Source organism: Molossus molossus, unplaced genomic scaffold (assembly GCF_014108415.1).
Source record: "Molossus molossus isolate mMolMol1 unplaced genomic scaffold, mMolMol1.p scaffold_m16_p_3, whole genome shotgun sequence".
Taxonomy (NCBI): Eukaryota; Metazoa; Chordata; class Mammalia; order Chiroptera; family Molossidae; genus Molossus; species Molossus molossus.
Window position 1 is genome coordinate 120776241 of NW_023425366.1, and position 12482 is coordinate 120788722.

The following is a 12482-nucleotide window of genomic DNA, read 5'->3' on the forward strand; positions in this document are numbered from 1 at the left end:
TTCAGATTAAAATGGTGACCATTATAATGGTAACCGGAGGAATTCATTGCCTGGAGCGGGGGGCCAGCTAAGGGCGGCGGGAGCCTCGATTCCCTGCACCGCGGGGCCGTGCGGGGCGGGGCCGGCGCCGGTCCAAGGCTTGCGTGATCGGGGCGGGGCCAGGGGCGGGCGCGTCCGAGGCTTGCGTGATCGGGGCGGGGCCAGGGGCGGGCGCGTCCGAGGCTTGCGTGATCGGGGCGGGGCCGGCGCCGGTCCGAGGCTTGCGTGTCGGGGCGGGGCCAGGGGCGGGCGCGGCCGAGGCTTGCGTCACTTGTGGGCGCGGCCGGCGCGGGGTGGGCGGGCCGCGGGCCGTATTTGAATTCGCGGTGGCGGCGGCGGCGGCGGCAGCGGACAGTGAGTCAGCATCCTCAGCCCCGCGCCGTCTGGGTGCGGGTTGCCGTTACGCGAAGCTGCAGAACGGGCCGTGCGCCCCCCTCAGGTGTGGCGCGCCTGTCTCCCTCCCCAGGGGCGCCCCCTCCACGCGCCACCATCCCCAGTGAGCTGCGCCTTCCCCTCCTCAGGTGCGCCTCCCCGCCCCTCCCGAGGCTTCTCGTACTGGTCCTCGGTGCCCGAGCCACGTGCGAAAGCCGGGGTCGGTGCCAGTTTTCCTGGGCCGCCGGCTGAGGTGAGCGCAGAGATGCCCTCTTGAGGAGCCTGCTCTGCGGAGGCGCCCGCCGGGCCCTGCGTGGGCGCCCGCCGCGAGGCTTCTTAGCGGAGCCTGCATCACCTAACGGAGGGGGTCTCTTGCTCCCAGGAGAGGACGGTGTCTGTCTCCACTGCGATCGCCGTCTGCGCCACCACCGTCGGAAACAGCCCGCCGGTGAGCAGGTGTGCCAGGTGTTTCTGTGTCTCGTAGTTGGAAGAGAACAGCCCAGACTGGGTGGGTGCGGGGAGCTCCCCCTGGCCTCTGGGTCCCCCAGTCTGGCCTTGACTTCTGTGCGGTGTCCCCGTGTGTCCCCTGACCCCGGGGACCGCAGCGCCTCTCCAATGTGCTGTGTCACGTCAGGGACAGGGTTTTGCCAGGGCCATTACTCAGCAGCTTTCAGCTAATTTCTCCTTAACATCAGGGCGGTTCCGGGTATTTTGACAAGCCCGGTTCTGGGTCAGATGGAACACTTTATGTATATGGGTTCATTTGGATTTTGAGTATTAAAGCCTTTTAAAAAGTCACTTCTTCTTTTAAGAATATCTCAGGGAACAGCAAGGTGTGGTAGGGTGGTAGAAGCGCTGCTGAGGAGAAAGTGGGCCAGGACGTACCCTGGGAGCAGTGGCCCCTGCCCTGTAAGCCGACAGCAGGCTGTGGGTTGTCAGGGAGGGTTGACCCCTCTTGTTCCCCTCTGTGTCTGAGGGGACGGCCGCGGTGCACCTTTGTGCTGAGTCATGGCGTGGGTTGGAGATAAATCACCTCCAGGTGAGAAAAGGCTCCAGCAGTTCAGTTTGCTTCTCCATTCCCCTATCTGCTTTTGTTATTCAAAAAGTGCTCCTGGAACTCTGCCAGCTTTGACGCTGACCATCCCGAAAGTGATCCCAGGACTGCAGGTGCTGAGGGCCTGATTGACAAGCACGTTCAGAACAGGGGTTTGGGCCTCCATTTTTTTGGCTGCAGCGCAGGGATCCTGGAGAGGTGGAGGAGGCAGGGCAGAGTGAAGGGTTGGGGAGTCAGGGTGCTTGCTCTTAGTGGGGCTTCTCCCTCACAGGAGGAGGTGATAGAGCTGTTCTGAGGGGTGTCTGGGTCATCTGGTGGTGAGAGCTGCAGAAACCTTGTGTATCTGGGTATAGAAGGGCTTGTGAGCTCCAGAGGAGGGTCAAGAAGTTGTCCCAGGCAGAGGAGCCGGAGCAGGAGCAGGAGCAGGAGCAGGAGCGAGATAGGCAGCAGGCAGGGTCTACCTTTGACCAGAGAGGTTTGGGCGCAGGGCACAGGGCTGGAGGGCAAGGCCTGGGCGGCAGTTTGAAGAGTGAGCTAGAAATGGGATGGAAAGAAGGAAGGGGCTGACCGATGGACAGGCTTGCATGAGGGGCTGCAGAGCCTGTAGGGCTGTGGTTATATGCAAACGAGAGACTGAATCCTCTATGTGGAATTCACAGCAACAGGACAAAGGTCAGCCGGTGGAGGGGGCCCTAGAAGTCCTGGCTCTGGGTCTGTGGGAGGTGCCCATTCAAGCACCAGAGTACAGCCTGGAGGGGATGGATCAAATGGGAGGTATCCCCAGGTGATCCCCATTGTTGTGGGTTGAATTATGTTCCCCAAAAATATATGCTTCAGTCCTACCTCCCCCCCTCCCCCCGCCACCGACCTTGGAAACGGTCTTTGCAGATGTAATCAAGGTAAAATGAAGTCATTAGCATGAGCCCTAATCCAAGATGACTGATGTCCTTGTAAGAAGGAGGAGATTTGGACACAGACATGGAGGAGAGCCAGCCATGTGATGATGGAGACAGGGCTAGGGTGATGCTTCCACCAGCCAAGGAAGGCAAAGGGTTGCTGACAAAGCCAAAGCTGGAAGAAGCAGAACGGGTTCTCCAAGAAGAAATGCAAAACGCTTATGCACCATGATCTCAACCCCTGGCTCTAGAACTGGGAGAATGGGTATGTAGTGTTTGAAGCTGCCCAATGTGTGGCCCTTGTTTTTAGCAGCCCTCAGACACAAAGGTCCCTGTGCTCCTAGATGTTGGAAAGAAGCTGCCTATGGAGAGGGAGGAACTGGCTGCAGAGAAGGGCTTGTGCAGCACAGCTGATGGGGAGAGGTAACCCACAAGGGGAGATTGTGCAGGCCGGAAGTCAGTGCTGCCCCTGTGGATCCCCGCCCCAAGGTCTCCCTGAGGGTCTTTCGGTCAGGACTGGCGTCAGGTCATTTTCACATTGCCTGGTCCTTGCTGTGGCGTTGGGTATATCGGGAACCTGCTGAAGGAGGTTCTAGCTGTGCAGGGCAGCATCTTTTTGCTGCTGTTATCACATTCAGGAGGCCACATGTCTTTAGTGCCTTCTGAGGGACTAAAGAGCTTGGGGTGCTGCCAGCCTGGGGCCTGCTGTCTCCTGCCCCTGTGAGTTAGGCATCTGCAGGGTCTGTCACAGTCTCAGCACCTTCCCACCTCACACTCCAGGGCAACCAGATGGAATCTAGGGATTCCTGGTAGTGTGTGTGTGTGTGTGTGGGGTGGTGTATTCACCACTTTTCCAGATAAGACCTTCAAAGTCCTTAACGCTTTTGTGTGAATAGGAGTGGGCAGGGCCCTGGTACTTCCCACTGCTCCTGGTGACACATAACTGGGGGGGAGGACAGTATTCTCCAGGTGACTTGGTAGCTTGGCCTCTATGCTCTGATGTGGGGGCGGGGGGCTCAGTGTGTCCCCACAGCACCCTCTCTGGCCAATGAACATGGTCCTCACTCTGTGCTCTGATTCCCAAGTGGGGCCAGGTCGGAGTAGCATCTGCAAGGCACCAGTGATGAGAAGAGGAGACAGACACAGGCCTTGGGCCTCACCAGGAAATGCTGTTCCCTTGTGTCCTGGACACGAGACCCCCTGCATTTTGGTGTACACGACAGGCCTTACACCATGGAGGCCAGAGCACCTCCACTGGCAAGAAGCTCTCCTGTGGTCAACTCACATGGTGCCCCCAGGTGCTGAGCAGGGCTGGACCTCCGTCTGCGCTCTCTGTGTACCACAGCTGGCTCCCCACAGATGCGTGTGCTGGGGACTTGCATTCTTTGTTAGTCACACATCTCTTGTCCCATATTTCCTGCTGATTACAGTAAATGTGTCACATTTAAAAAGGCAGCAGGCCCCTCCCCAGCGTAGGTGGGTTCCCCTGTCCCTTGAGCACTCTTGTCTCCTTCCTTGGCTTAGCCTTCGCTTAGCTCTTATATTTGAATACAGTTGTTTGAAACAACCCCAGCCCAGCAGCTCCTTCCTGCAGCCTGGGCCCCAGCTGCTTTCTGGCATGACCTGTGCAGGGGACATGGCAGTCCCTCTGACACGGCCTGGAGTCTGGACAAAGCCAAGTGTGGGATTGGTCAGAACTGGGCAGTGGCTCTTCTCCTTGGGCAGTTTTAACTTGATGCTGCTTGTAGGACATGGTCCAGGACATGGACTCTCTGGCACTTGGCGCCAGGCAGCTGGGGGCAGGGCAGAGGCAGGAGCCTCCAGAAGCCCAGCTTGCTCACCCAGGGAAGCACATCTGACCAGGGTCCCCATGGTGTGTCCCCTGGGCTGTGGAGATGTCTGTTCTGGGGGCTAGGGCAGGGTCACTTTGTGACCTCTTGAAATGGGACCTGGTGCGGCTGATCAGGCATCCTGGGGGGCCAAGGGGACCCTCAGCCACCAGGGGGGCAGGGCTCAGTTACACAGGAGAGGCCCACCTGCTTCTGGGGGCGGGGTGCTGTTGGGGGGGGAATGGGTCCCCAGAGGTGGGGTTGGAGGAGAAAGGTGCTTCACGGCAAAACTCCTGTGTGTGTCTTGATGCCACCAAGCTCTGCTCCTGCAGACCCGGCCTCGCTGTGGGTTGGGAAGGCAGATCTGGCTCATGGGATGTGTCCTGCTGCTATCCCCTGCCCATCTCCCAAAGGTCCTGGGGCCACACATTCCTGAGCTGGTCCTGTGGTACCTCCGGAACTCATGAGTGGTGCTCCAGCTTTGGGGACATGTGGGCCTGCCCTTGGCCACCCCAAGACAGCTTCCTGCTCTGTGCCAAGTGGTGGGTGCTGCTCCCTCATGTCCTGCCTGCAGTAGAGGGTTTCTGAGGAAAGCTTTGGGAGGTGGGGGCCAGCTCCGAGGGGCCCACCGTTCATCCCCGTTTCGTTAGCAGATGTGCCTGGGTGTACTGGCATCCTCGGTGGGACAGAAGGGACATGGGAGGGACCCTTCTGAGGGCAAGGTGGGGAGAACAGGGTGTGGGTCTCCCCACTGTGACCTCGGTGTAGAGGTCAGTGGTCCCTGTGTCAGTGTGAATGCAACTTCACATTTGCCTGTGAACCGCTTTCCAGCGCCCTCTTGGAATCTTTTTACTACTTAATTATGTTCAGTTGGTCAAATGTCACCCAGTGATTAGAAATCTAAATGCAGAAGCCGAGTCAGTGAGGTGAGGCCATGCTTCAGGGGCCACACGTGGGGTGCCTCGAGGCTGTGTTTCTGAGGGAGGAGAGAGTGAGTCTGGCTGGGGAAGGTGGGCAGAGGGTGTGTCCCTCGCCCCCAGCTGAGGCCATGTCCTTGCTCCCAAGAGCTGGGCATTCTCCCTGCTGCAGCTCTCGTGTCTCTGAGCAATAACACAGTGTCTTGTTGGACAGGTTCTGCCTTAGATCTCCATCTGAGCGACGTAAGCCTTGCTCCACTGGACAAGGAGCTGGACGAGCAGGACGGAAGTGACCTGGGACCCGCAGGTAAGAATGATGACACCTGGCACTCTTGTTGGGGTGGCTGGGGCTGGCTGGGCCTTTCCTTTTGAGACTCCTTAAGTGGTTCTAAGGTGGGAGAGCTCCCCTCCCCTCCCCCAGGCCCTCGTAGCTGTGGCAGCGTCAACCTCCCACCTCCTCAGTTTACCTCCCTCTGAGCAGGGTGGCCCCTGCAGAGATGGGGTGTGGGGCTGTAGAGGATGGGGACAGGGATGGCCAGCCTCATGGCCTTCTGAAAACTTTTTTGTCTTTAATCCTCACCCAAGGATACTTTTCCGTTTATCTTCAGATAGAGTGGGGGAGGGGTGAGAGAGACACATTGACTCGTTGCCTCCCACACAACCCTGACCAGGGCTAGGGACCGAACTGCAACTGAGGTACATGCTCTTGACTGGAATCGAACCCGAGACTCTGGTCTGCGGACCGATGCTCTAACTGCTGAGCCAAACCAACCAGGGCCTTCTGAAATGTTTTAACTGCTGCATTGGCATGAAGCCAGATATGTAAACATACACCAAATCATTTTTTTCTACCGAAAAGCTTCTTTTTTTCTCCTGATGTTAAAACAAGTTAAAGCTTCTTTTTTTCTCCTGATGTTAAAACAAGTTAATCCATTTCTGGGGGGCCCTAAAAATACTGGGACCACCTGCCAGGCAGTAGGTTGGCTGGCAAGGCCTAGTGGGTGTCTGGCCTCTGCAGGACCCCCGCTGAAACCCTTGTCCTGTGCATATGCCGCTCGTCTGAGAGTCTGAGGGTTGTTTCCACGTCTCAGCCTGGGGAGCTCTGTCTCTGCACCTCCACCTGGTTGCTGCAGGCCTGGGAACCCTGGCATTCTCCATCCTACCCCCTGCCCTGGCTGCTACACCCCAGCTCGGAGCAGTGCTGTGCCGTTTCCCGGGCAGAGGGCTTCTGCCTCCTCTCACTAACTCGGCCCCTCCACTCTGCGCAGGTCAGAGGTCGCTGGGGGGCTCAGAGCCCGTCACCATTCCGGGCTGCCTGGCCCGCTCCCCATCCCTGCACTCCTCGTCATCCCTGTCCACCTCCCCGCTCAGCTCGCTCTCCCAGTCCCTGTCGGGGCCTCTTGTCTCCTCGGCCATGACGCCCCCCCAGCAGCCGCCACCCCTCAAGTCGGAGCCCAGGGTGCTGGGCTCCTCGACCTCGTCCTACAACTCCCTAGGTGAGCTGGGGCTTGTGGGGGAGGGGCTGCCCTATAGTGACAGTTTATTGTTGAATAAACTGAGGTGTGGGTGGCTGTCCCCACTTGGGTGCCCTCCCATTTAGGGCTCCACCGTGCTGCCTTGCACACTCCCTGTGGTGTGAGCCTTGGCATCTATCCCAGCAACCTCCTGTCCACGTCTCTACTGGTTGCTGGTGTGTCCTGGGGCTCAGACAGGGGTTTGCTGATCAACCTCTGTCAGGGTCTCGGTGTGCCCGGGACACAACGTGACAACACTGCAGCATGACCCACCTTGCTCACCCACATGCAGTGGAGCTTCTGAGGCTGCGCAGGCGCAGTGTCACCAGAGACCCAACACAGGAGCAGGCGGATTTGCAGAAACAGGGAACAGTGCCATTTATTGTTTTACTTATTCTTTCATTGAAAAATGTTATTTTATGTAACCTGTTGTACTTTAAAAGAATTAGTATTTTAAAATATCTGTTTAATTCCTAAATGGTCATGCACCATGTAATGACTTTCTGGTCAGCGGCCGGCTGCATATGACGGTAGCCTGTAAGATTATACTGGAGCTGAATGTTCCGTAAGAAATGGAAGGATCTGTGGTGGGAGCAGTGTCTGTGGGGCTTGGCAGTAGATCTCATCTCGTAGCCCCTCCATTTAGAGTGCGGTTACCTTCCAGTCGGGCACTGACCTGTGTCAGCACAGAGGGCGCCACTGCCCTGCAGGTGTGGCGTGGTGGTCTTCAGAGAACATTGCTGCACGTTCTTGTTGAAGACCCGAGAGCCTGGATAAGGACACTGGTCCACAGGAGTGGCCCTAACAAGTGCTCAGTGCCACTGCCACTTTAGAAAAGCTTGCTGTGGTGCTGTGGAGGCAGCCTGTCCCTGTACTTTGGAACTGTTTTCATGTTGTAATGATGTAAAGCACAGATAAGTTTTTTGTTTTTGTCCTTTCTTAATTCAATGCCAGTTTGAGCCCTTTGTGCCAGACGGGTCAATGGAACCAGATCCCCAGTCAGAATATTGAGCCCTCGGTTCTGCACCCTCTCGGTGTTAATAAACATGCTCTGAGTGAATACCACGAAGTCCCTTAACCTGACCACTGCTCCAACGCACAGTAGCTGAAACCACATGGCCTGACAGCGCTGTGTTCCTTTCCATCTTCACTTATATTCTTACTGGTCCTCAGGCCACCTTTCACTCCCTATTTCTGACCCTGTCCGAGAAGTAGGAGGGCAAGTGGGCCGGTGCTTAGAGTCCACTGCAGTGGACGACATGTGCTGGGCCCTCACGTCCCTCCCTCACCGCTCACCCAAAGCAACTTCTAGTCCTGCAGGCCCACGCATGGGGAGTGCCCATGCAGTGTAGCTTGTTACCTTTCGTTCTGTGGTTTTACTGTACCTTTTCTATGTCTAGATACACAAACACCTACCACTGTTAAGTTGCCCGCAGTGTTCAGTACACACGCTTGCAGGCTGGTAGCCCGGCAGCCATAAGCCGCACCGTGCGGCCCGGTGCGTAGTTGGCTGTACTGGTTAAGTGACACATCACTTTTTCTATGGGTGAAGCTCTTTAAACCAAAGCTCTTTGGGGGTCTCAAGACCCTCCGTGTGTAAAGGACTTCTGGGACCAGACTCTGAGAAGTGCTGCTCCACCCGTCAGTCAGAAACTTGGAATCCATTTCCTTTGTTTAAACCCCACCGGTGGCTGGAAGGGGGTCTGGTAGGAAGATCAGGGGCAGCGGCTGTGTCAGCGGAGCTCCAGCGGTCCCAGGGCCTGCCTGGGAGATGTCTGCACCCTTGGGGCTGACATCTGTCTTCTCCCCACTCAGGTTTGAACAGTGTACCTGGGAGCATCTGGGACTTTGTTTCTGGCAGCTTCTCTCCCAGCCCTTCCCCCATTCTGAACGCTGGCCCCACATCCACTGCAAGTGCAAGTCCAAATGGCGCCGAGCTGGCACGGGTCAGGCGGCAGCTGGACGAGGCCAAGAGGAAGATCAGGCAGTGGGAGGAGTCCTGGCAGCAAGTGAAGCAGGTGAGTTCTGGGGAGGTGCCAAGGCTCAGGGGAGACCAGTGCGCATGCAGGGTGCCCTCTCCCCATGCCAACCACTGCAGCACCCTGGGTTTCAGGCCTGTGACGCATGGCAGCGGGAGGCCAAGGAGGCGAAGGAGCGTGCACTAGCGGCCGACAGTGCCCGGCAGCTGGCCCTGCAGAAGAAGGAGGAGGTGGAGGCCCAGTTCAGGCAGCTGCAGGAGGAGTTGGAAGGCCGAGGCATGTCCACACTCCCCGGGCTGCGGGGCTGCGGCGACATCGGTGCCATCTCGCTGCCCAAGCTGCATTCGCTGCAGAGTCAGCTGCGCCTGGATTTGGAGGCGGTGGATGGGGTGAGTCTTGGTTTCAGTTTCGGTTTCCAAGGTACCTGATGTCTGTCCCTGGCCCAGTGTGTACGGGAGAGGTGATGACTGGGACTTGGCCTAACACTCCCCCGTCCTGTGCGGTCCTTCTCATCTGACTGCCCTGGTGGCAGCTCTCTCTCTGCCCTGGGTGTGTGTGCACCACCTCTCCTGCCAGGCTGGCCCTGCCCTTCCTTTCTGGAACCTTCTACGGTCCCCTCCTGTGCCCTCATGGATAGAATGGACGCCCCTCTTGCCCCACACAGTTGGAATCATGGTGTATGTCTGAGGTATGTCACTGATGTCACCCTCCAAGGTCACTCACTGGTCACCTCCTTGCCTGATTTATTTTTTCTGGAGTAGCAACAAACCCAGTGTTCAGCTCAACTAGAAACTCCTCTCACACCAGGGCATGTTGTTAGAGCGCCTAGAAAGGCGTACGGCCCTGCCTCTCGGCGCTCTCCCCAGCTCCGCCGACTGTGGCCAAGCTCTGGCTGCAGTGAGCACACCTGCCTGCTTCACTCCCGAGGCACTGTCCCTGGGCGGTGGCTGTTCCCCTGGCTAGAGGACTGGCTCAGGTCAGGGTCCCACCAAGCCCAAGTCTTGGCACTCACGAGCCACCAGCCACAGGCCTGCATCCTGGCCGGGTCCTTCCCACGCAGGCTTGCTACCCGGGAGCCAGTCCCCCACCCAAGGGTCTTGTGGAAAAGCAGCTTTAACCTCCATCTCTGCATCCCTCGAGTGACCCCGACACAGCTGTCCCACCCCAGCCCTGACCTTGCGCTAGCCAGGGAGCCACTGTCTTCACATGTTCTCGAGTCACCTCTGGGCAAGCTGGGGGCCAGTGGTGGGGAGGGGCCTTCCGTGGCCTACCAACTTATCCCACCCGCAGGTGATCTTCCAGCTCCGAGCGAAACAGTGCGTGGTGTGCGGAGAGCAGGCCCGTGGCACCGTCCTGCAGCCCTGCCAGCATCGTGTGCTCTGTGAGCCCTGCGTGGCCAGTGCGCCGGAGTGCCCCTACTGTGAGGGCCAGCCCCTTCAGTGGTGACAGCAGCCACGGTGGCCTCACTTCCTGGTGCCACCGACGTCGGGACCCCAGCCCTAGCTGCACCCAGTTTCATGGTATTCTCCTCGTAGACCTTAAAGGCAAACTTACAGCACCTACCTGCCTGCAGCCCAGGGTTTGGGTGGGCACAGTAATGACATGGGGTTTGCAGTCCTGACACTACTGTGACCATATCCTGGGAGTTCGTGTCCCAGCCAAGCACTTTGTAAACCGAGGAATTTACATGGACAGTCTCAGTTGCTATAAGCTGCTTTCTAGGTTCATGTTTTTTTAATATGCAAGATGAAGCTTTGTATGTGTACTGTGAACTTAAAATATTTCCTATCAGTCTATTGTTAATTCATAGTATGTTAAATATATTAGATTTCATATTCTGAAATTAGTACTTATGAAATGAGCATTTATCTAGTAGTGAGAAATGCCTAGGATTTTTATAGGTTTTAAATTAAGTAAGTGCAAACAAATAGTATTTATAGCAGAGTGATTATTGAAAGACATACATTTAGATGTTTTTAATTTTATGAAAAGAACTGTCCTAATCATGTGCACGCGCACACTAATTGGAGTTTTATTTCCCAACACCGTGAGATGGGGGAGCTCAGTCACACATCTCTGACCCATGGCCGCTGTTTCTAAGTGCCTGTGCCTTGCAAAAGAAGTGAAGGGAATGGTTCATTTGGTTTTATTTTCTCCCATGAACTTTGTAAGACAATTTGATACTAGTGAAAAGTGCAACCAAGGGGGGTACATTTCATTTTACAGAGTCTGATGGGCAGTAGTCTCCCACCTTCCTGGAGCCGGCTGTTGGGAATCCCGGCTGGCCCCCAGTCACTCCCCACGCCTGGGGCCTCCTGGGCTCCTGCTGCAGTGGGACAGGCTCATTAGTCTGCGGCATGTGTGACTTCAGGGACACTTCTAACCCTGTCGTCTGAGCTGTACATCCAGGTATTATCTGTCATTCCGTGAGGACCTGGCTCTGCTGCTGGTCCCTTGGCCCCCAAGTGGCAGCCTGGCTTCAGGGCCACAGCAGGAACGCTCCTGAGAATGGGTCTGATTTTAGTGATAACCAATCTTTTCTGGTCTGCAGTGGGTCATTTTTCTAGAAATGTGGGAAGAAGTAAAAGATGTCTGTTGTTTACCCCAACTTTGCTCTCAGTGAAGCTGATCTAGATTGCTGTGAGAAAATCTACAGAGCCCGCCACGGGGCGGGAGCAGGTACTGGGCCTCTGGCCTGGAAGTGAACACTGCCGTGTTTCTACTTGCCTGGGGCTTTGCCAAAGACTTTTAAGAGCATTTTTAAAATGCAAAGTGACTAGGTAAAAATTTTTATCAGTGACCAAATTAGAATGTATTTACTATAGTAAGAAGTTTAAACCATTTTTTAACATAAGACAAACGGATAATAAGTTGTCATTTTTAAAGGTGGATCCATGACATTCCACGGCTAGTGCGCTACTAAAGGTTAACTATTGACTTGGTTTTAGTGAATCTTTGTTTTTAATTATAGTGATAATGATTTATTAGCTCTTAGAAATTACGTATATTTTGTGCTACTGTTATCACTGTTTAAAATTATTTTTATTAATATTTATGCACTTGTTTCCCACTTCAGGCCTTTGGCCATTTTGGGATAACAGGACAGTGTTTATTACTGATATCTAGTCTAGACATTTTCAGATTATAAACAATTAGGAACAATTAAGCTTTAGGTCTATTTATAAGCTACTCTGGTGAGTTCTGTGGAGTGGGGGCCGGGGGTGTAGTGCTTACGGGGTACCAGCTGGGGTGGGGCGCGGCCCTCGAGCACTCACCCGGCTCAGGTCAGGACTGGCCGAGAACAGACATGGGGTGGGAAGGCCAAAGAACCGTCCAGAATGGAACTCCCAGGGTGCCCAGGCATTGTTGGGGCCATCACTGTAGTGTGCTCCTGGGGTGCTGCTCCTTGGGGTCCTCCCCACCCCTGCAGTGGCCCTGGTCTCCTGAGGGAGCCACCCTCTGCAGGCCTCACGGGGGTTTCGCTGTCCCACCTGTGGTGAGGAGAGGGCCGTGCTGGGTGGAGCAGTGATAGCCACGTGGTGCTGTGTCTCAGCTTGTGTTCAATATTAGCGGTGATATTACTGTCACACTACTCGTGTCATGATCAGCAGACCTCAACGCTTCATGTGGACTAATTTATGGAAGCCCCCGATCTGTATGTTTGTTCTGAGTATTTAGATGAGAATGTTCTTGGAATGGAATTTTCTTAACCCAGAAAGTAGTATTTATAATGCATAATCATTTACTTGTAGTGAATTGTTTAAAGTTGTTAACACTTGTTTAAATTTTTTTACACTATAGCATTTATGCAATGGTTTACAGAATTCATGGAATTATTTTTATCAGTATGGAATTAAAACTTTGAATCTTTATTTGTCAACA

At 55.3% G+C, this 12482-nt stretch overlaps 1 protein-coding gene across 1 annotated transcript in view; it reads left to right on the forward strand.

Annotated features, from left to right (window-relative positions):
• The window catches only part of UNKL (unk like zinc finger), a 49786-nt gene extending 37320 nt beyond the window's left edge, over positions 1–12466 (forward strand). Inside the window, 5 exon segments of the mRNA XM_036278764.1 lie at positions 5322–5414; positions 6376–6603; positions 8437–8639; positions 8735–8989; positions 9891–12466. Of these exon segments, the coding sequence (XP_036134657.1) occupies positions 5322–5414; positions 6376–6603; positions 8437–8639; positions 8735–8989; positions 9891–10046 (935 nt within the window). The 3' untranslated portion in view covers positions 10047–12466.
• Positions 12467–12482: the final 16 nt, after the last annotated feature.